This window comes from Trachypithecus francoisi, unplaced genomic scaffold (assembly GCF_009764315.1).
Source record: "Trachypithecus francoisi isolate TF-2019V2 unplaced genomic scaffold, Tfra_2.0 Lachesis_group1, whole genome shotgun sequence".
NCBI classification, from domain to species: domain Eukaryota; kingdom Metazoa; phylum Chordata; class Mammalia; order Primates; family Cercopithecidae; genus Trachypithecus; species Trachypithecus francoisi.
In genome coordinates, this window is record NW_022681454.1 from 65,312,166 (window position 1) to 65,337,142 (window position 24,977).

At 38.1% G+C, this 24,977-nt stretch overlaps 1 protein-coding gene across 2 annotated transcripts in view; it reads right to left on the reverse strand.

Annotated features, from left to right (window-relative positions):
* Positions 1-6,133: 6,133 nt before the first annotated feature.
* Positions 6,134-24,977, reverse strand: part of STAP1 (signal transducing adaptor family member 1) — a 51,912-nt gene continuing 33,068 nt past the window's right edge. For both annotated transcript variants that reach the window (XM_033214552.1, XM_033214553.1), the window contains 3 exons: positions 23,579-23,648; positions 21,171-21,267; positions 6,134-7,177 (listed from right to left, as the gene is read on the reverse strand). In XM_033214552.1, the coding sequence (XP_033070443.1) occupies positions 7,140-7,177; positions 21,171-21,267; positions 23,579-23,648 (205 nt within the window). In that variant the 3' untranslated portion in view covers positions 6,134-7,139. The remainder of the gene's footprint in view (positions 7,178-21,170; positions 21,268-23,578; positions 23,649-24,977) is intronic.

Below are 24,977 nucleotides of genomic sequence, written 5' to 3' on the forward strand. Positions count from 1 at the left end.
TTGTAGCTGATATATTCTTGATATCTGGCCAAACAAATCCTCCCAACTTATTGTTCTTTTAGAGTGTCTTGGTGTAGAGTGTCTTGGTTATTCTTAGCTGCTTGTATTTTCAGTTCTCAAATTTCTCATTGAAAGCATGTAAATTTGTCACTCCTGCAGTTTCTAATTGTATTGCTGAAATTTTCAGTCTCTTATCTGCTTCAAAATGAAAAGCATAATTATCTTCTAGTGTGTGTCTAATAATTCCAGAATCAAAACCCGCCTGTGGGTCTGTTTTTATTTTGTTTCTTTTAGTCTTCATTCTTACTGTCTTGTCTCCATGTGTGCCTGGTTATCTTTAATTATTTACCAATATTGTATTTGAAAAAACTAGAAATAACTTGATGCTCAGAATGATATTTTTATCCTCCACAGAGTTTTTTCATTTGCTTCTGACAGGTACCTAGGCATTAGTAATTTAGGATTATTTTGATCCAATTTCAGAGACTGAGATTTTCCAGGTCACCTAGGTGACTGAAAGCTGAGACACAGACTTTGGTAGTGCTCTTCTGTTCATCCTTATTTCTAGGGTTCAACCATTCAGGGCCTTTTGCAATCTATAAATACTCCTAACATAGTGATCCCAAATTAAGGGTTCATTTTTCTGAATTTATGTCTTTTTCCAGATATTATTGGCATGGTAATTACTCACCAACTTACCAGCTCTCTGTTGCCTTCCCACATCTTTGAAAAGTATATTTTATCCAGCTTTTCTAAATGTTTTCAATTGAGAATGTTAATCCAAATTACTTAGCCCACATTATTTCCTGTTGATTATGTGTAAAATACAGTTGGTTTATTTGTATTGTTTATGTACCTGGAAACAATAAACTCTCTAGTGATTCTCTAAATTATTTGCACATTTTTTTAAATTTTCTTTCTTTTTTTTTTTTTTTTGAGACAGTCTCACTGTGTCACCCACGCTGGTGCAGTGGCATGATCTTGGCTCACTGCAACCTCCAACTCCTGGGTTCAAGCAATTCTCCTGCCTCAGCCTCCCAAGTAGCTGGCACTACAGGCGCCCACCACAACACTCAGCTAATTTTTATAGTTTTAGTAGAGCTGGGGTTTCACTATGTTGGCCAGGCTGGTTTTGAACTCCTGACCTCATGATCCGTCCACCTCAGCCTCCCAAAGTACTGGGATTACAGGCGTGAGCCACCACACCTGGCCCATTTTAAAAAATTTTCTACATAACCTTAGCTCCAAACAAAAATAGTTTAATCTTCTCTAACATCCAAAGTTTGGTTTTGTTGATCCTTTCTATAGTATGTTTGTTTCCTGTTCCATTAATTTCTGCCTTTATCAATATTATTTCTATTTTATTAGGGATTTTTTTACTATTCTGTTTCTAACTTGTTGAGATGGGTTACTTCTTTCATTTTTAACGTGTCTTCCTTTTCAACATATACATTTAAAAGTTATCTCTATACTATTGTAATACAGTTACATTATACTCAACTATTGTCATATTCCACAAACTTTGATACATAATGCTCATATTTAGTTAAAATATTTTCCTAATTTTCACTAGAATTTTCTCTTCAACCCTTTTTTAGGAGAGTTTCTTTTTTTCCAAACATGGGCTTTTCTAATTATGTTTTTTGATTTGCAGTTTAATTGAATTTTTGTCATGAAAAAATAATCTTTCTGATTTTAATTATTTGAAATTACTTGAGACTTGCTTTATGGCCGAGAATACGTTAATTTTTAAATAATTTTTATGCATTTGAAAACAGTATATTCTGTAGTAGTTAGGGATAGTGGGAAGGGGAGAAGTCTCTTCTCCATATCTTCAGCATTCTAGTCTCCTAGTACTCGTTATTTGTGGGGCCTAAAAACAAGCCATCGAATGTGTCTTTTAGGGTTGTTAATTATGTTATTTAAATCTACTGTATCCTTACTGATTTTTAATATACCTATTATGTCAATTACTGAAAGATATATGTTTAAAAATCGCCCACTATGATCTTGATTTGTCTCTTTCTCCTTGTAAATGTTTCTGGTTTATATATTTTGAGGATGATTATTAACTGCATGTAGTTTAACATGTTACATATTTCTGATGAATTATACTTATCACTATGCAGTGTATCTGTAATGTGTTTTGCCTTAAAGCCTGTTTTCTCTGTAGCTATACTAGCTTTCCTTTAGTCAGTATTTTCACAGAGTAACTTTTTTCATCTATTTAATTTTAGTATTTCTGTATCCTTATGTTTTAAATGTGTATCTAGTAAACAAAATAGATTTAGGATTTTAGTGAAGTTTTTTGTTTTGTTTATTTTTAGATCCAGAGTCCCTCTTATGTTGCCCAGATCAAAGTGCAGTGGCTCAAGTGGTCCTCCTGCCTCAGCTCCCTAAGTAGCTGAGACTGCAGATGTGCACCACCCCACCTGGCCTTTAATATTATTATTATTTTTAATGTAATAGAACAATCTTTGTCTTAAACTGGAACACATATGCCATTTACATTTAATATAATTACCAATATATTTAGATTTGTTTCTGCCATTTTAGTTTGTTCTGGGAAAGTTTAAGGTTTTTGTTTTTGGGTTTTTTGGTCTAATCTATTTTGTGATTCTTTTTCTGTTTTCTTGCCTTTTAAAATTAGTATTGACTTACTATATTATTCTGTTTTTGCCAGTTATTAATTGATTGTCTCTCAACTGCAGACTCACTTATCTGTATTCTGGGACTTTGTACCGAGAACTTTTTGCAAACTGTGCTTCTCCTTTGCCATCTGGCTTGTTTTTAGGTCCCACAAAGAAAGAGTACTAAGAGACTAGAATGCTGAAGATATGGAGAAGAGACTTTTCCCCTTCCCATTAGCCTCCCAATATTGTCAGCATCACCTCAGCAATGGTTCTTGTTTTAGCAGCTGTAGTTGGTTTCTAGACTCCAACTTTTCTCTGGCATTCTGGAGGGTATCTCTTGGAAAGACTTCTAGGTTCTATTAATCCCATCTTTTTGCCTTTAATAATTGTGTCCCTAGTAGACATTTTCAGTTTTCTCAAAACCAGTTTACCAATTCCTTGTTAAATTCTTTCTTAAAATAAATGATGTTGTTTGTTCTCCTTGAGCAATACACATTTTTTTCTCTTTACTAGTTTGTCTTTTCATAATTACTCTATATTCCATCATATATATTCAGATTAAATAAGACTAAAGTTAAGCATTACCTTTACATTTGGCAGATTGTATTTTTTCAAAAATGGCTACAGCAATATTTTCAATCCCACATACTCTTCTAGAAGCTTACTGTACTCTAGTCCCCATTAAGACCTCTGAGGTCAGGTCATAAAAGGATATATAGCTGGCTTCCTCTTGGCTCTCTCTCACTCTTTTACTTGCTCTCTCTTGGAAAGCTAATCTTTGGAACCTAGACACCATGTTGTGAGGAAGCTGAAACTAGCACACATGGAGAAAATCTCATGCTACCAGCCTGCAGGCAGCATCAGGTGGTCAGACATGTGAGTAGGCAGACTTTCAAATGATTCCAGATCCTAGACTTCACAGAGCAGAAACAAGCCATTCTTACTGTGCTGTGCTGTGCCATGCCAAACCCCTAACCCACAGAATGTATGAACATGGATTGTTTATGCAACTAAGTTTTAGAGTTATTTATTTTGCAGATGTAATAACTAGAACAACTCTTTAATTTCCAAGTTATGTACTATTATCATATATTTTATCTGTATTGTGTGTTTTAATTCTGTTGTCATGTACTTTAATGTTCTTTAATTCTAAGACTTTTATTTATATAGTCAGTGCTTGTGTTTATACATAAACATATATATATAAGACTTTCTTTGCTCTTCAGTATTTTTTGTTTCTAAGGCTTACTGCTATCTATGGGCTGAATGTTTATGTCTTCCCCAAATTTGTATGTTGAATTTCTAATCTTCAAGGTGATGTACTTTGGAGATGGGGCCTTTGAGGTTTGATTAGGTCATAGGGGCAGAGCCCTTATAAAAGAGGCCTGAGATCTCTCACCCCTACCATATGAGGACACAGCAAGAAGGTGCCATCTTTGAGCCAGCGTGTGGACTCTCACGAGACTGTGCATGAACCAGTGCCTTGATCTTGGACTTCCCAATCCCTAGAAATAAGTTTTTGTCACCTATAAGCCAGTTTATCATGTTTTGTTACTGTAGCTTGAATGGACTAAAACACCATCTGGGGTAAATTTTTATCTGAAATACTTGCTTTAGAATTTCATTTTGTGAGAGTCTGCTGATGGCATACTTGCTCATGATTTGTTTTCTGAACATATCTGTATTTTTCCCTCATTCTACAAAGATATTTTTGCTGAATACAGATGCCTAATTTGGCCTTTATTGTCGTTCAGCACACTGGCATTAGAGATATTTTTTCATTTTCTCATGACTTCCTCTGTTGCTCTTGAGTCAGCTGGCAGGCTAATACTTCCACCTTTAAAGAAATTTAATTTTTGGCCAGAAGCAGTGGCTCAAGCCTGTAATCCCAACACTTTGGGAGGCCGCAGTGGGCTGATTACTTGAGGTTGGGAGTTCGTGACCAACCTGACCAACATGAGAAACCCCGTACCTACTAAAAATACAAAATTAGCTGGGCATTTTGGTGAGCGCCTGTAATCCCAGCTACTTGGAAGGCTAAGGCAGGAGAATCGCTTAAACTCAGGGGGCAGAGGTTGCAGTGAGCCGAGATCATGCCATTGCACTTCAGCCTGGGCAACAAGAGCGAAACTCCATCTTTAAAAAAAAAAAAAAAAAAAAATCTCTTTTTTTATCTGCTTTGGTTTTATGCATTTTAATTAATATGTTTCTGAGTATGGATTTATTTTTACTAATTCTGCTTAAGATTTGTTGAGATCTTTAAATCTGGATTTGTGTCTTTGATTATTAGTTCTGGAGAAGTTCTCAGATACTACTCTTTCACATATAACCTCTTCCTCATTCTCTTTTTTTTCTATGGAGATTCTCATTAAACATGATAGACCTTCAGTGTTCTGTCTTCACTTTTTAACACACTCTCTCCTGTATTTTCCAGTTGTTCTTTCTTGTCATGCTTTATTCTGTACAATTTCTTTTAACCCATATTCCAGTTTACTTGCCTCTTGATGTGTTTCTTATCTACTTACAGCCATCTATTTTATTGTGGTGGTGGTGGTTTTATTTTTCAGTCCTAAAAGTTCTGTTTAGTTCTCTTTTTTAAACCTGCTGGATCACTTTTATAGTTTTTTATTCCCTACAGATATTTTCTAATATGTCTGTTCTTTAAACTATGAGTGCTGTTGTATGGTCTTTGCCTGCTGGTTTCAGTTTCTGAAATGTCTGTGACCCTGTTTCTTTTGTTTCTTCTAGCTAAATGCATTGTTGGTCTCCTGTGAGACTCTCCACATTGGTCAGCCCCTGGCCTTTGATTTCTGTTTACCTTATCAGTTACTTTCCCATTTATTGCATTCAACTACAACATGTCACCAACTTTAGGAATCTTACTTTTTAAAAGTTTTTCGTATTAAGCACCCTAATTTCTTATAGAATGCAAGAATTCACTCAACACTTTGAAATGATAAGAAATTAGAGCTCTTTGGTCTCGTCTACCTATATTTTGACCAACTCAATTGTAAAACCCTTGAGAATAATACATATGTGCTTCTTTTGTAATTTTTACATCAATTAACTGATTTATATAAATAATACATTTCAATAAATACTTATATTAATGCTCAGGCTTTATGTCCCAACTCTTATCATATTTATGATTCCTTATTAATTGTCACTGCCTCTCCATTTAAAAGAAAACCTTACTTGATTTTGCATATATTGCTATACAGATTATTTGTTTTCATATTGTAGTAGATCTTAAAGAACTGGTTCTCAAATTTTCTGTCTTAATCTTAAAGAAGTGGTTTTCAAATTTGTTATGTATAGCAATTACCTGTGGTGTATGCTTAAAAGGCAGATTTCTGGACCAGCCTCAGCGCCGCCCCCACCCCCACACCCCCGAAATTATAATTCAGTAAGTCTGAGAGAACTCTGCATACTTTCAGGCATCCCAGGGAGCTCACTGAATTAGTTTGCTAGGATTGTCGTAACAAATACCACAGACCATGTGGATTAAAGAACACAAATTTATTTTCTCACCATTCAAGAAGCTAGATGTTCAAGGTTTTGGCCAGGTTGATTTTTTTCCCCCTGAGGCCTCTCTCCTTGAGTTGTCAATGGCTGTTTTCTCCCTCTGTCTTACATAGTCTTTCCTCTGTAGAATATAGACCATATCTTTTCATTGTTAGTTGATTGCGTGATTCCCAAATTGACTTAATCATCAAAATCAATTTAGAAGTTTGCTTTTGAAGAAAAAAATTATGAAAAAATATCCCTGTTATTTTGCTTCAGTAGATGTAGTCTGGGGCTGATGGTTCCATATTTTTAAGAACTCTGGGTACTTATAATCAGGCTCATCATACTTATGACACAAGATGATACAGCCTTTCACCGTCTTTGTAAGGAAATATGGGCTGATTTTGAGTGGCAAAAAGATGACACCAACGAAAAACATGGGAATGGATACATTTATTTCCATTAACAAAAAATGTGATATATAATACTTCCATTGGAAAAGGGCTTCTCTAGTACATTTCATGTCTCTGACTTCCAGCTAGGTAATTAAAATGACATATTTGATAAATTGGTCAAATCAGATTTCAACAAAACTTAGGTTTTCTGGGAATTGGTAGGATTTAGAACTAGAGAAACTGCTGTGGGAATTATATAGGGGAAATGTATTTCATTGAGGCCTAAAGAAAAAAAATTCCATCTAGAAAGTAGTATGTGTTTTCAACTTATGTCAGTGCATGGGAATGTGTATATCTGCAGGTTACCACCACAGCCGTAGTCTCTAGTTTCCCTGTGAATTGGTTTCATTCTGATAAGATAATGAAATTGTAAGGTACAATGTTTAATTCTAATTCTGGTGTTCAGGTGAATGACTTAGTAAACAGGATCAGTAGAATATAGATAATTCTCTTTAAAAGTAAGAACTTCATTTTGAAAATATAAATTACCAAGATACACAAAGGAGCTTTCACATTGTGTTTCATGCAATGTGTGGATTTTTCTTCAACTTTGACTTCTCCCTTCCATATTGGGTTCTTGACCTAGAAATTGTGGGTAGAAAAACTTAATTAGCGAACCAATATTGTAGAAAACGGTGGTTCTTTATTTTCATTGAGTTGATTTTCCTATTCTTGTGTGGAACATTGCTGGTGTGTTTAGTAAATGTTAGGAAAATAAATACTGAATATTCAGATGCTTTTTTAAATTTTATTTTATCCTGGACCTGTAATTTCATTCCTAATAATTTTTTTTCTTCCTCTTTAGTTTAGTATGAGTTACCTGCCTTATATTTTGAAGCGGCTTTTAGTTTAAACTGCTAATTTCTGGAGTTGGGAAATAACTTTGACTATTCTTGTTCCATTATTGCTCTTGCCTTCTGGTGTAAGAGAGAGCCAAATGCTGACATGGGTTAACAGGGATCAAAGAAAATCTTATTTTCTTTTAGATAATATTTTATTACATATTAACTTTTTCCAAATCTCCAGATTGGAACCCTTACCTGCTCTACAACTCCCATTTCCCAACTCAAGGTAAATTGAACTTTGATGTACTAGCAGTCTCACTGTGCCACAGCCAGCTATGAGTTCAAATTCCTGAAGCAATGTTAGGGTTCCACAAAGTTTTCTTAAAACATCAGCATTATTTGTCAAGATAAGTTTTGATCTTTGTGTAGCTTTTCTTAGGAAGTCTTATTTTCATTCTCATATTGTCATGTATTTTTCCATCATTTTTCTGCTTTTGAAAGAAAATACGTTACTCTACAGATAATATTCTAATTATTTAAAGTCTTTCTTCACAGGCCCCTCTAATTCCATCTATTCTTATGTCATTCCCCAGTGCCTATAACAAAGGCATCTGAAATGCAGGGGGAGGCTGAGTAGTTTGTTCCTGATCACAAAGCAAACTGAACAAGTTCAGTCAAACTGAAAAAGTTACCAAAAGCAATCTGGTTGACTGTTTCTAACATTTTACATCAATAGTGCTTTTTGTTTTGTTTTGTTTTGTTTTTGTTGTTGTTGGTGGTGGTGGTTTTTTTTCAGTATTTCTATTGTCTATTTTTGCTTCCCTCAGGGCAGGGCCCCTAGTCAAGGTGCAGCAGCATTTTGGCAGTTACAGCGTGGGCACCTAAAACCCCAAGAGAAAATTTATCCTTCCAGCCAGAGAAATCAGGAAAAGTGGGCAGAGAGGAGAATTGGAATTACATTTTTTTCTTTCTTGTCTCTGTCTCGGAGAGATTGGTCAACTGCAGTCTCACAGAACTGCAAATACAGCACAGGTGTCATCAATAAGCACCATCATTCTAGTTAGAACACCAAAAAAAAGGACCCTTGGGGCCAGGTGCAGTGGCTCAAGCCTGTAATCCCAGCACTTTGGGAGGCCGAGACGGGCGGATCACGAGGTCAGGAGATCGAGACCATCCTGGCTAACACGGTGAAACCCAATCTCTACTAAAAAATACAAAAAACTAGCCAGGCAAAGTGGGGGGGCGCCTGTAGTCCCAGCTACTCGGGAGGCTGAGGCAGGAGAATGGCGTAAACCCGGGAGGCGGAGCTTGCAGTGAGCTGAGATCGCACCACTGCACTCCAGCCTGGGCAACAGAGAGAGACTCCGTCTCACAAAAATTTAAAAAAAAAAAAAAGGACCCTTGGCGGCTCAAGAGTATGGAGAAATCCCAGAGAGGTGACAGCTGGAAAAGAGTTATCTCCTAATTCTGTGTATGAAGTGACACAAATTCTAGGCTCACCTCTGAATTGTGCATGCACAGAACCAGATACAAAAGAGATGGCAAAGGCTTTGACTACTAAACTAAGGTATAAACCCCGACCAAGTCCCAGGCTGTTGATTCCTGAGACATACAGACCCAAAACAGCATAACAGAAGCTTTGAAAACTGAACCAATATTGGAATGGCTTTCCACAGAAAGTGAGAGATAACTGGTTCAATCTAATCAAGATGGTTGCCTACTTTTAAAAAATGCTCCAGAGAATTTTAACAGGACCCAGAGGCTCATAACATAATATTCAAAATGTCCAAGACACAATACAGAATTACTTGATATATGAAAACCCAGGAATTACTTGATATACAAAAAGAGGAATGTGACCAATTCCCCAGTTTTCAAGGGAAAAGACAATGGATGCCAACACTAAGATAACCAAGATATTGAAATTATCAGATGAAGACTTTAAAGCAGCTATGCTTTATGAGGTGGTCATTAACACTCTTGAAATGAATATAAAGATAGATGTTCTCAACAAAGAAAAGCTATAGAAACCAATGGAGAGAGGAGGTGGAGCAAGATGGCCAAATAGAACCCTCCAGCTATCACCCCACACCCCACAGAAACACCAAATTAAACAACTGTCTACACTAGAAAGCACCTTAATAAGAACCAAAAATTACAGTACTTGGTTTTAACATCATAGCAAGGAAAGAGACACTGAAGAGGGTAGGAAAAATAGTCTTGAGTTGCCAACCTGGTCTCTTCCCCCATCTCCCAGCAATGGCTGCTGGTGCAGAGAGAGAATCTGTGTGCTTAGGAAAAGAAGTGGACAGTGACTGTGGCACTTTGCATTGGAACTCAGTGCTACTTGTCACAGTAGAAAGCATCACAGGGCAGAATTCAGCCAGGACCACAGAGGGGAACATTTAGACCAGCTCTTGCCAGAGAGGAATCATCCATTCCAGTGGTCAGAATCTGAGCTCTGACTAGTCTCAACATCACAGGCTAAAGTGATCTGGGGTTCTAAATAAATTTGAAAGGCAGTTTAGGCCACAGACACAGGGTCCTGGGCAAGTCCTGTTCTGTGCTGGGCTTGGAGCCAGTGGACATTGGAGTGCATATGACCTAGTGAGACACCAGCTAGGGTGACCGGGGAGTGCTTGTGTCACCCCTCCCCCAATCTCAGGCAGCATAGCTCCAGGAGAGACTCCTCCTTTCTGCTTGAATAGAGAAGAGGGGAACGTAAACTTGGAAAGCAACTCAATTGGAAAACAGCTCACCCACGGTAAACAGGGCTTCAGGCAGAGTCATGAGACCTCCATTTCAGGCCTTCTGGGCATTTCTAGACATGCCCTGGGCCAGAAGGGAATCTACTGCTTTGAAGGGAAGGACTGGATCCTGGCAGTATTTATCGCCTACTGCCTAAAGCACCCTTGAGCCTTGAATAAACATCAACAGTAGCCAAGCAGTACTTCCTGTGGGCCTTGGGTGAGACCCAGAGCTATGCTGGCTTCAGGTATGACCCAGCACATTCCTAGTTGTGGTGGCCATAGGGAGAGACTTTTGCTTAAGGAAAGGAAAGGAAAGGGAAGAGTAAAGGAGACTTTGTCTTCCAGCTTGGGAACCAGTTAGGCCACAGTGGGGTAGAACACCAAGCAGGGCCTTGTGGTTCCCAATTCTAGACCTTGGTTCCTGGATGGCATTTCTGGACCCATCTTGGGTCAGAGGGGAGCCCCTTACCCTAAATGGAGAGACCCAGGCCTGGCAGTATTCACCACAAACTGATTGAAGAGCCCTTGGGCCTTGAGTGAACATCAGTGGTAGTCAGGAAGTACTCGCCACAGGCCTAGGGTGGTGGTAGTCGCGGGGAGAGACTCCTGCTTGAGGAATGAATGGGAAGGACTTTGTCTTATACCTTGGGTGCTGCCTTAGCTGCAGTGGGATAGAGCACCAAATAGATCGCTAAGCTTCCTAACTCCAGGCCCTGGCTCCTGGATGGCATTTCTTGACTCACTCCAGTCTGGCTTGGAGGAGCTCTCCAATCTGAAGGGAAGGATACAAGCTTGGCTGGATTAGCCACTTGCCGAATCATGAGCCCTTGAGCCTTGAGTGAACATTAGCGGTACCCAGACAATGGTCACTACTGTCATTGGCCAAGACTCAGTGCTGTGCTGGCTCCAGGTATGACCTAGCACAGTCATAGTGGTGGTGGCACAGGAGTGCTTATGTCCACCCCTCCCCCAGCTCCAGGAAGCTCAGCAGAGAGAGAGAGACTCCATTTGTTGGGGGGAAAGTAAGGGAAGAGAACAAGAGTATCCACCTGGTAATCCAAGACATTCTTTTAGATCTTACCCAAGACCATCAAGGCACTACTCCACAAGTCTGCAAGAGTCACAGTGTTCCTGGGCCCACATGCCCACAATGTACATATGGCTGCAGTGACCAAAGACTTAGATCAGAATAGTCAATTCTTTTTGAAGACTGGGAAAACCTTTCCAAGAAGGATGGGTCCAACCAGCACATACTTTGAAGACTAGATTAAGTACCTAACTCTTTAATGCCCAGACATCAACAAACACAAGCAACAGGACCATACAGGCAAATGTGACCTTACCAAATGAACTAAATAAAGCACCAGTGACCAATTCTGGAGTGACAAAGATGTGTAAACTTTCAGACAGTGAATTCAAAATAGTCATTTCTAGGAAGCTCAATGAAAATCAAGAAAACACAGAGAAGGAATTCAGAATCCTATCACATAATTTAACAAAGAGATTGAAATCATTTTTTAAAGTCAAGCAGAAATTCTGGACCTGAAAAATTGACATTCTGAAAGATATATCAGAATCTCTCAATAGCAGAATTGATCAAGCAGAAGAAAGGATTGGTGAGCTTGAAGACAGGCTATTTGAAGATACACAGTCAGAGGAAACAAAAAAAGAAAGAATAAAAAGGAATGAAGCACACCTACAATATGTTGAGAAAAAGCCTCCAAAGAGCAAACCTAAGACTGATCTTAAAGAGAAGATAGAGAGAGATATCAAGGTAGAAACTTTATTCAAAGGAACAACAGAGAACTTTCCAAATCTAGAGAAAGATATAAATATTCAAGTACAAAAAGTTATAGAACACCACACAGATTTAACTCAAAGAAGACTACTTCAAGGCACTTAATATTCTAACTCCCAAGGATGGGATAAAGAAATCATCCTAAAAGCAGCAAGAGAAAAGCAACAAATAAAATACAAAGGAACTCCAATACATTTGCCAGCAGACTTCTCAGTGGAAACCTTATAGGCCAGGATAGCATGACATATTTGATGTGCAGAAGGCAAAAAACTTGCCTCCTAGAATAGTATATCCCGTGAAAATATCCTTCAAACATGAAGGAGACATTCTTTTCCTAGACAAACAAAAGCTGAGGGATTTCATCAATACCAGACCCGTCCTACAAGAAATGCTAAAGAGAGTTCTTCAATCTGATAGAAAAGGACATTAATGAGCTATAAGAAGTCATCTTATTTCTTTGGGACAAAACTCACTGGTAATAATACCCAGACGAAACAAAATATTATAACACCGTAATTGTGGTGTGTAAAGTACTTATATCTTAAATAGACTAAAAGATGAACCAATCAAAAATAGCTACAACTTTTCAAGACATAGACAGTATAAGAAGATAGAAATAACAAATTTAAAAGTGTGGGTACAAAGTTAAAGTATAGCACTATTATTAGTTTCTGTTTGCTTGTTTTTGCAGTCAATGTTGAGTTGTCATCAGTTTAAGATAATGGATTATCAGATGTTATTTGAAAACTTCATTTCAAATTTTAAAAACCTACAACATACGCAAAAAATAAAAAGCAGGAAATTGGCCGGGCGCGGTGGCTCAAGCCTGTAATCCCAGCACTTTGGGAGGCCGAGACGGGCGGATCACGAGGTCAGGAGATCGAGACCATCCTGGCTAATACGGTGAAACCCCGTCTCTACTACAAAATACAAAAAACTAGCCGGGCGACGAGGCGGGCGCCTGTAGTCCCAGCTACTCGGGAGGCTGAGACAGGAGAATGGCGTGAACCCGGGAGGCGGAGCTTGCAGTGAGCTGAGAGCCGGCCACTGCACTCCAGCCTGGGCGGCAGAGCAAGACTCCGTCTCAAAAAAAAAAAAAAAAAGCAGGAAATTAAAGATACCACCACAGAAAATCACCTTCACAAAATAAGACAAGAAATAAGATAAGAAGGAAGAGAAACCACAAAACAATGAGAAAACAAGTAATAAAATGGCAGTAGTAAGTCCTTATCAATAATACATTGAATATAAATGGACTAAACTCATCATTCAAAACATATAGAGTGGCTGAAAGGATAAAAAACAAGACTCACCGATTTGTTGCCTATAAGAAACATACTTCACGTATAAAGGCACACACAGACTGAAACAAAAGAGATGGAAACAGATATTCTGCAAATAGAAATCTAAAATCAGGAGTAGTTATATCAGACAAAATAGATTTCAAGTCAAATATTATAAAAAGAAACGTCATTATATAATGAAAGGGTCAATTCAGCAAGAAGATATAATTGTAAATATGTATCATATATATGCACCCAATGCTGGGGCACCCATATATGTAAAGCAAATATTATTACAGCTAAAGAGAGAAATAGACCCCAGTACCATAATAGCTAGAAACATCAACACCCCATTTTCAGCCAGACAGAAAAATCAACAAACATCAGACATAATCTGCACTATAGACCTAATGAACCTAATAGAAATTTACAGAACATTTCATTCAGCATCTACAGAATACACATTTTTGTCTTCAGAACATGGATTATTTTCAAGGATAGACCATATGTAAGGCCACAAAACAACTCTTTAAAACATTAAAAAAAAATTGAAGTAATATCAAGCATTGTCTCCAACCACAATGGAATAAAACTAGAAATCAGTAACAAGAGGAACTTTACAAACTATATGAACATATGGAAATTAAACAAAATGCTCCTGAATGACCAGTGGGTCAATGAATAAATTTAAAAGGGAATTTAAAAATTTCTTGAAACAAATCAAAATGGCAATTCAACAGACCAAAATCTATGAGATACAGCAAAAGCAGTACTAACAGGAAAGTTTATACCAATAAGCATCTACATCAGAAAAGTAGAAAAGTTTTAAATAAACAACCTAATGATGCATCATAAAGAACTACAAAAGCAAGAACAAACCAAACCCAAAATTAGTAGAAAAAAGAAACAATAAAGGTCACAGCAGAAATAAATGAAATTTAAATTTTAAAAAATACAAAAGATTATTGAAACAAAACGTTTTTTGAAAAAATAAGCTGAGCATGGTGGCTCACACCTGTAATCCCAATATTTTGGGAGGCCAGAGCAGGTGGATCACTTGAGATCAGGAGTTCAAGACCAACCTGGCCAACATGGCGAAACCCCATCTCTACTAAAAATACAAAAATGAGCCAGCTGTGGTGGCACACACCTGTAATCCTAGGTACTTGGGAGGCTGAGGCAGAATCACTTGAACCCAGGAGGTAGAGGTTGCAGTGAGCCGAGATTGTGCCACTGCACTCCAGCTTGGGTGATAAAGTGAGACTCCGTCTCAAAAAAAAAAAAAAAAAAAAAAAAAACAAATAAAAAAGAAAATCAAGAAACCTTTACTCAGACTAAGAAAAAAAGAAGACCCAAATATATACTATCAGAGATGAAAAAGGATACATTACAACTGATACCACAGAAATTAAAAGGATAATTAGAGACTACTATGAGCAACTATATGCCAATAAATTAGAAAATTGAGAAGAAATAGATAAATTTCTAGACACATACAACCTACCAAGATGAAACGATGAAAAATCCAAAACTTGAATAGGCCAATAATAAATAATGAGTTCAAAGCCATAATAAAGTCTCCCAGCAAAGAAGAGCCTGGGACCCAATGGCTTCACTGCTGAATTCCATCAAATGTTTAAAGAAGGACTAATACCAATCCTACTAAGATGATTCAAAAAATAGAGGAGGAGGGAATACTTCCAAAGTCATTCTGCAGTGCTAGTATTACCTTGATAAGAAAGCTAGACAAAGACACATTTTAAAAAACTACAGGCCAATATCTCTGATGAACATTGATGTAAAACTCCTCAACAAAATACTAGTAAACTAAATTCAACAACACATTAAAAAGATTATCCAACATGATCAGGTGGAATTTGTCATCCCTGGAATACAAGGATGACTCAACATATATAAATCAATCAATATAATACATTGTATCAACAGATTGAAGAACAAAAAGTATATGATCATTTCAATTGATTCTGAAAAATCATTTGATAAAATTCAACATCCCTTCATTACCTGAAACTATGAAACTATGGAACTACTCCAAGAAAACATTGGGAAAACTCTCCAGGATGTTGGTCTAGACAGAAATGTTTTGAGTATAAGACACGACAAGCACAGGCAACCAAAGCAAAAATAAACAAATAGGATCACATTAAGTTAAAAAGCTTCTGCACAACAAAGGAAACAATCATTAAAGTGAAGAGACAACCCACAGAATGGGAGAAAATATTTGCAAACTACACACCTGACAAGGAATTTATAGACAGAATATATAAGGAGTTCAATAACTCAATAGGAAGTATATCTAATAAAACAACTAAAAATGAGCAAAATATCTGACATTGCTCAAAAAGCAATACTCAAAAGAAGACATACAAATAGACATTGCTCAAAAGAAGACATACAAATGACAAACAGGTATATGAAAATGTGCTCAACATCATTGATCATCAGAGAAATGCAAATCAAAACTACAATGTGATATCTCACCCCATTTAAAATGGCTTATATTCAAAAGACAGGCAGTAACCAAGCTGGCAAGGATGTAGAGAAAAGGGAACCTTCATACACTGTTAGTGGGAATGTAAACTAGTAGAGCAACTACAGAGAACAGTATGAAGGCTCCTCAAAAAAAGAAAAATAGAACTACCATATGACCCAGCAATCCCATTGCTAGGTGTATATACCCCAAAGAAAGGAAATTGGTGTACTAAAGAGATGTTTGCACTCCTGTGTTTATAACAACACTATTCACAATAGCCAAGAGAAAAAGTGCAAGGGAAACTGCCACTTTAAAACCATCAGATCTTGTGAGAACTCATTATCATGAGAACAGCATGGGAGAAACTGACTGCATGATCCAATCACTTCTCACCAGATCCCTCCCTCAACACCTGGGAATTACAGTTTGAGCTGAGATTTGGGTGGGGACACAGCAAAACCTATCATTCCATTCCTGGCCCCTCCCAAATCTCACATCCATTACACATTTCAAAACCTATCCCATCTTGCCAACAGTCCCTCAAATTTTTTTTTTTTTTTTTTTGAGACGGAGTCTCGCTCTAGCCCGGGCTGGAGTGCAGTGGCCGGATCTCAGCTCACTGCAAGCTCCGCCTCCCGGGTTTACGCCATTCTCCTGCCTCAGCCTCCCGAGTAGCTGGGACTACAGGCGCCCACCACCTCGCCCGGCTAGTTTATTGTATTTTTTAGTAGAGACGGGGTTTCACCGTGTTAGCCAGGATGGTCTCGATCTCCTGACCTCGTGATCCGCCCGTCTCGGCCTCCCAAAGTGCTGGGATTACAGGCTTGAGCCACTGCGCCCTGCCAGTCCCTCAAATTCTTAACTCATTTCAGCATTAATCCAAAACTCCAAGTGCAAAGTCTCATATGAGACAAGGCAAGTCCCTTCTGCCTGTGAGCCCGTAAAATCAAAGACAAATTAGTTACTTCCAAGATACAATGGGGGTACAGGCATTGGGTAAATATAGCCATTCAAAATGGGAGAAATTGGCCAAAACGAAGGGGCTACAGGATCCATGCAAGTTTGAAAGCCAACAGGGCAGTTATTAAATCTTAAAAGTTCCAAAATACTCTTTTTTGAGTCCATTTCTCACATCCAGAGCACGTAGATGCAAGGGGTGGGCTCCCAGGGCCATGGACAGCTCCATCCCTGTGGCTCTGCAGGGTACAGCCCCCGCAGCTGCTTTCATGGGCTGGCATTAAGTGTCTGTGGCATTTCCAGACACATGGTGCAAGCTGTGGGTGGATCTACCATTCTGGGTTCTGGAGGACAGTGGTTCTCTTCTCACAGCTAACATAGGCAGTGCCAGTGGGAACTCTGTGTGGGGGCTTTAACCCTACATTTCCCCTCTGCACTGCCCTAGTTGAGGTTCTCCATTAGCGCTCCACCCCTAGAGCAGACTTCTGGCTGGACATCCAGGCATTTTCATACATCCTCTAAAATCTAGGCAGAGGTTCCCAAACCTCAATTCTTGTCTTCTTCACAACCTGCAGGCCCAGCACCTCATGGAAGCCACCAAGGCTTGGGGCTCGCACCTTCTGAAGCACCAAGCTGAACTGTACCTCAACCCCTTTTAGCCACAGCTGGAGCTGGCACAGCTGGGACATGTGCCATGTCTTGAGGCTGCACAGAGCAGTGGGGTCCTGGGTCCAGCCCGTGAAACCATTTTTTGCTTCTAGACCTCCAGACCTGTGATAAGAGGGGCTGCCTTGAAAATCTCTGACATGCCCTGGAGACATTTTCCCCATTGTCTTGGTGACTAACATTTGGCTTCTTGTCTCTTATGCAAATTTCTGCAGCCAGCTTGAATTTGTCCCAGAAAATGGGTTTTCTTTTCTACCACGTGGTCAGGCTGCAAATTTTCCAAACCTCTGTGGTCTGCTTCCTTTTAACACATAAGTTCCAATTTCAGACCATCTCATTGTGAATGCATATGACTGTACGCTTTTAGAAAAAGCCAGGACACATCTTGAACACTTTGCTACTTAGAAATTTCTTTGATGGGTGCAGCACACCAACATGGCACAGGTATACATATGTAACAAACCTGCATGTTATGCACATGTACCCTAGAACTTAAAGTATAATAAAAAAAGAAAGAAAGAAAAAGAAATTTCTTCTACCAGATACCTTAAATTATCTCTCTCAAGTTCAAAGTTCCATAGATCTCTAGGGTAGGGGCAAAATGCCACAAGTCTCTTTGCTAAAGCATAGCATGAATGACTCTTACTCCAGTTCCCAACAAGTTCCTCATCTCTGTCTGAGACCACCTCAGCCTGGACTTCATTGTCCTTATCACTATCAGCATTTTGGTCAAAACTATTCAATAAGTCTCTAGAAACTTCCAAACTTATACCCACATCTTTCTGTCTTCTTCTGAGCCCTACAACCTGTTCCATCCTCTGCCTGTTACCCAGTTCCAAAGTCGCTTTATAGTAGGACCCGACTCCGCCAATACCAATTCTCGTATTAGTCTATTTTCACACTCCTATAAAGATACTACCTGAGACTAGGTAATTTATCAAAGAAAGAGGTTTAACCGAATCACAGTTGTGCATGGCTACAGAAGCCTCAGGACACTTACAATCATGACAGAAGGCAAAGGGGAAGCAAGACACGTCTTCACAAGGTAGCAGGAAAGAGAGAGCACAGGGGAAATGGCCACTTTTAAACCATCAGATCTCATGAGAACTCCCTCACTATCAGGAGAACAGCATGGGGGCAAACCAACTCCATGATCCAATCACCTCCTACCAGGTCCCTACCTCAACATTTGGGGATTACAATTTGAGATGAGATTCAGGTGGGAAAACAGCCAAAGCATATCACTACCAATGAACAATGGAATTCAAATTTTACAGAATATCATTTACCAGCAACAAAAATTTAAATACCTGTAAGTCAAACAAAATATGTGTCGATGCTGTATGCTGAAACAAAGTTCTATGAAAGAAATCAAGGACAGCCCAAATGTACCAATATATTGCATTCCTCGACTGGAAGACTCAGTATTATGATGTCAGTTCTTCCTGAACTGATCAACAGATTCGACACAATCCAGTCAAAGTCTCAGGAAAATTGTTCTCTGGATAGCAACAAGCTGATTCTAAAATTTATAATGAAAGGCAAAGAAACTAGACTAGTCCAAACAATTTTGAAAAAGAAAAGAGCAAAGAACAAAGTAATCCTCCTGATTTCAAGAATTACTATGAAGTTATAGTAAGTGTGGCAAAATGGTAGGAACATATATCATTGGAAATTAATCCATACAAAAGTGGTCAATAGATTTTTACAGATGTTGCAAAGACAATTCAATGGAGAAGTATTTATTTTTATTTTTACTTTTTAGAGAAAGGGTCTTACTCTTGCCCTTTCAAATTGTGCATTGGCACAGTCAGTGCACTGCAACCTTGAACTTCTGGCTGCCTCACCCTCCAAAGTAGCTGGGACTACAGGCATGGGCTACCATACCCAGCATTTTGTGTGTGTGTGTGTGTGTGTGTAGAGATGAAGTCTCCCTGTGTTGCCCACAGTGCTCTCAAAGTGATCCTCCTGCCTTGTCCTCTCAAAGTGCTGGGATTATAGGTGTGGGCTGCCCTGTTCAGTGGGATAATCTTTTTAAACAAATGGGGCTGGAACAGTTATATATCTAAATCCAAAATGTATCATAGGTCTAAATGTGAAACATAAATTTACAACACTTCTAAAAGAAAACAGGAAAATAGTCTTTGTGATTTTAGGTTAGGCAGAGTTCTCAGGTATAACACCAAAGTACAATCTACAGAAGCAAAATTTAAAACTTCTGCTCTCCCAAAGACACTGTTAAAAGAATGAAAAGACAAATCACAGATTGAGAAAATACTTCCCAATCATAAAAAAAAAAAAAAAAAAAAGCTTGTGTCAGTTAAGAGCTCTCAAAACAAGTATGAAAGAAAAAACAACCCAATAAAAATATGGGCAAAAGATTCAAACAGATACTTTCCCAAATAAAATATATAATGGCAAATAACACATAAAAAGATGCTCAACATTATTATTCAGTAGGGTTATATTTTAGGTGACAAGTTTAAAAATTAGACAATGTAAAAAGAATATCAAAGATGAGAGAGAGAGAAAAATTCAGGAACCAATAATTTAGATGACAGAGTAAACTGAGGGGAAACATTGTAGACATTTTTAAATATTTGACGGGCTTTTAAGTCATAATGTTTCAAAGCCAGACATTGGATTAATATGTAGAAGTTGAGAGAATGCTTCAGATTCAATATCAAGGAAGAATTCTCTAATATGAGAACTGTCCAGAAATGAACTGTGCTGCTTCAAAAATCAAATGTAAGCCCCTTTACATTCACAATTTACAAACAAGCTGAAGGGATCATATCTTAGAGATATTTCCTATACTGAATGTGCAGGTGAGTTCTAAACATGTAAGATACTATAATTTTCTAAAGTTCCTTCAAATCCTGAGATTCTGTGGTTTTGGTTACTGTTATTATTTGGCATCACAAGATTCATAATCATGTTTTAAGAACTTGGACTTTTAAACTTGCTATCCTTTCAATTAATAAGACTATCCAGATATGCCCCTGTTGCCAGTAGCCAAATAAAGTTGCTTTCCCCCATAATCTGTCGAAAAAGGGACTTGTTTTGATAACTAAAATCCAAACGAGCTGGAGATACTTTCTCTCTCCTGCTTACAGTTTGCCAGTGACCATGTGTACCAGGAACTGTTGCATAAGATAGAGAGAGACTACTATTACATTCAGCCTGGCTTGCTCTGCCAGAAATTGGACTGCAAAGAGAGCCAGTTTCAGGGGTGTGTAAACTGTTTGCTATAACTGTTTTTGAAACTCTTAATTTATGAACAAAGGGCTGGCAAATTACGTAGCTGGTCCTAGCTACAATCTTTATCTGTAATTCCTCACCACCCACTCATTCCTTGTTATTTTGCAATCTGACTTCTGTCTTCATAGTGGAATAAAACTTCTCTCTCTCAAGTCATGTATTGGCTAATCACCAGTTCCCATCGTCTCTTCTTAATCTTCATTCATTTTATCCTGTATTACGTATCTAACATTGCTGACAAACTATCCCTTTAAATTCCATTTGGTTTCCATTAACTTGTATGATTATGGTTTTCTCTTACCTCTGAATTTGTTAGATAAAGCCGAGTAGAATGATAGAATGAAATTAATAGTAATAATACTTTCCTCAGCGTTTTCCATTCCCTAGAATGCACCCATACTCTGTCATAATACATATTGGTACTTTCCTATTTTCACAGACTGAGTGACAAAATGATTTCCAAATGGATAAATTTAAAGACTGAACTACAGTTCCTGCCTGGCTGGTACTATAAATCATATGCAGAGTTTTGGGAGTTTTGTTTTGTTTCCCTTAACATAGCAATGAAGTGAAAAACATACCGGTGTTTTCATCAGTTGAACATATAAATGGTCTTAAATTTCCTCGAGTCTCCTTCACAAAATAATCAATGACGCTGAAAAGGTTTGGGAGTGTTACCTATATTAATAGAGAGTGAGAGAAAACTCAGCCTCACATGGATAAAGGTAGCGTAAGAGAAGGCTCAATTGGAATCTAATGGAGATGACTGTCTTTACTTCACTTCAATGGTATACTGTATGACCATAGTTTTACCTATCCCTGTGTCTGATTTCTCCTGTTTAATTGACCATGTGTCCATTCCCTGTTGAGGAATTACCACCTTTCCCATTGAACACAATCTGGTAGACAATAGTCAGGTGGCTTGTTCTCCCTCAATTAAAGCATAAGAATGTAAGCCAAGTGTGTTGGCTCACACCTGTAATCCCAACACTTTGGAAAGTCCAGGTGGGAGGATCACTTGAGACCAGGAGTTTCAGACCAGCCTGAGCAATGTAGTGAGATCCTGTCTCTACAAAAATTGAAAAAATTAGCTTGGTGTGGTAGCTCACACCTGTAGCGCCAGCTGCTCAGGAGGCTGAGGCAGGAGGATTCCTTGAGTCCAGGAGTTCGAGGCTGCATGAGTTATGATAGTCCTACTGTACCCCAGCCTGAGTGACAGGGTAAGACCCTGTCCCTTAAAAAATGGGAGCAAAAGAATGTGACTCAAGTTAGGCCAGAAAATGCTTTCTTTCTGAAATTTGAACTTGAAGAACAAAGAAGGATACCCGGTTTCCTAATCAGATAGTTCTTAGCACAAGTAACTGCTTCCTAGTCCCCGAAGGTTTGCTACCCTTCCAGTCATTCTATGTTCTTATAATAAATTTATTTTTTCTTAAGTTAGCTGTAGTTGGTTTCTTCTGCTTTAAAGCAAATAACCTTTAAAACCAGAGAATTTAAGCATTTTAGTATTTTATTGTAACAGGATAATTTGCTGGTCTAGGAGTAGATAAAATGTCTCTACCCCAAACTAATATTTTTATACAAGTGAAGTCAGAATAAATATACCAGAATATGCCAGATAACCTTGAAGAGGAAAAAGAATTCCTGAGCCAGGCGCAGTAGCATGCACTTGTAGTTCCCGCTACTCGGGAGGCTGAAGTAGGTGGATCACTCGAGCCCAGGAGTTTCAGGTTGGCACTATGATTGCGCCTGTGAACAGCCACTGTGCTCAAGCCTAGGCAACATAGCAAGACTCCTGTCTCTTAAAAAAAAAAAAAAAAAGCCACAAAAATACAGCCTCATTGAGGGGTTGAGGGGTTGGGGATGGTGAAAAATGAAAGAATAATCCAGGCTATTAGTTTTCCTTACACTGTAGACTGTATGAGCTAATGACAAAAATGAGCCCCAGTTCACCCAGTTACAAAGATGTCACATTATTCTTCCTTGTCCATTGCTTGTAGTCACTTAGTTATTTGGATTATCCTTTAGCAATATAGTTATCTGCCTTCTTTATTGAATTTTATTTTAAAAGTCTAGTCAGGAATGGATCTGATAACTGAGAAGCTTTGGGAGGCAATTATGGCAACGATGGAAGTGTGCTCTAGGAATCAGCAGCTACCTTACTCTCTAAGAATTATGACCAAAGTATAAGAAATTCAACCACACTGTTCCTTTTTCTATTTGATCAACACAATGGGCCTGGAGAAGCAAAGGAACTAGGTAAATATAAATATCTTCAAGACCCACCAGTTCTATTTAAGTGATATCCGGAGACATCTTTCCTGACTCAATCTTCCCACTACTGCAGCCTAAAATCACAGAGCTATATTCTCTTTTTCAGCATCCTGGAATGTAGGCCACATCACCACATTCTCATTGTTTCAGAACAGTGTAAATACCAATTATCTCACCTGTATAAAAGGCATAACAATATCTACCTCAGGGTAACGATAACAGTTACATTGGATAATATATGTCAAGTGCTTAGCTATATCATTAGCCCCATGATAAGTCAGCTAGGGTGGGAGAAAAGCTGAAGACAAATAGAAATCTTTTCTTCACTACTATGTTGCTATTAAGAGAGGATTTCTGAACTTCAGCATTACAGGTATTAGAGGATTAGGCATTTATAGATTTCTTCCCATTAGAAATAAACATTTGAAGATGTATAATTGGCAAATGTTTAACAAAAATATCTTTCTTTCCCTGAATTCTTTCCACTTTTCTTTCCCTGCAAACCTTGAGAGACTTGCAGAGAAAGAAAAGTGGAAAGAATTTTTAGAAGCAAATTACCTTTTACTCTGCCTCACCCACCTGTTCCTGAATCTCACTTTCACCTTGTATATCTGCCACATTCAGGGCTCCTTAACTTGGCTGCTTTTTGCCAGCACTAGGAGGCTATAAGGAATCGGGAGGAAGTTCATCAACAACAACAAAAATAACTACTTACAGGTTTTTCCAGTTCAATAGTGTAGTTTTGTCCTACACTCATCACTTTGTAGTGCTTGATTCTTGGCATGCTACAATGAAACAAATGGTTAGTCTCCATTTTATTATACAATTGGGTAAATGCAAACAAAAGTAAATATAAAATATCACCTGTATAATCAACCTATGTTGTCATGACTGTAGTTTGGCCAAAAAAAAAATCCTTGGTGGTTTTTGTTTTTCTGTTAACCTGGTTTCCAGAGTGTCTTTTTATGGGGGCTACTCACTAGGGATATAGGTAATCTGAGTCACTGAGTGGGTAAATTAGAAAGAATAAACAGGGAAAAAAGAAATCAAGAATTAAAAATCTTTCAGGCAGAAATAATTTGTTTAATGTCAGTAACCTAGAAAGTAAAAAACATAATAAAATTCTGTGTGGATATATAAAACCAAATATATATTCTCCATATTAAGAGAGAAGTAGAAAGAATTATTAAAAGTACATTGCTTTCTACTCTACATTATCACCAATCCAACCAGAAAGCCCTCAATAGCTGTTATTCATGTTAGCTCATATACCACCCTGGATATCCACTAACTTTGGGGCTGACTTAGAGATATGGAAAACACTGGGGCTTAGGCACTATATGAACATATAGATGATAACGTAAGTACATTACATGAATTGTAATGTCGTCCTCTTCTATAGTCACATAGCACTCAAAATTATTACCACTCAAATACAGGGTATTTTATTGATTATGAAATGTTTATGAACAAAAGGCATATCCTATGCATCTCTGTATTCTAGCATTAGGCACAGAATAGGTATTTATAAAGTTGAGTTTTTAAAATATTAGGAGCTGGATGAGTGGGATGGCTCATGCCTGTAATCCCAGCACTTTTGAAAGGCCAAGACAGGAGGATCACTGAGCCCAGGAGTTAGAAAAAGACTGGGCAATATAGTGAGACCCCATCTCTAAAAAAAAAAAAAAAATCAAAAAATTAGCCAGGCATGGTGGCATGCATATGTGGTCCCAGCTACTCAGGTGTTAGGTGGGCAAAACACTTGCGCCCAGGAGGTTGAGGCTGCAGTGAGCTATGACTGCGCCACTGCACTCTAGCCTGGGCAACAGAATGAGACCCTGTCTCAAAAAAAAAAACAAACAACAAAAAAAAAAATTAGGATCCCCTATCTCGTAATGTTATCTGCTAGGACTAAGCAAATTTATACTGAGATCAGAAGTCAGTATCCTTGTCAGTTAGTTTTGAACTAGAGTATATTTGTCTTGAATTCCCTTGATTTGTATGACAAGCATGTTAGGATGAAAACTTTTTCTAGTGTTGACAGGTTAACAGCATTTATTACTTTGTCATTTGCTTGAATGACACACTAATTAAGCATTTGTCCTATGTACAAT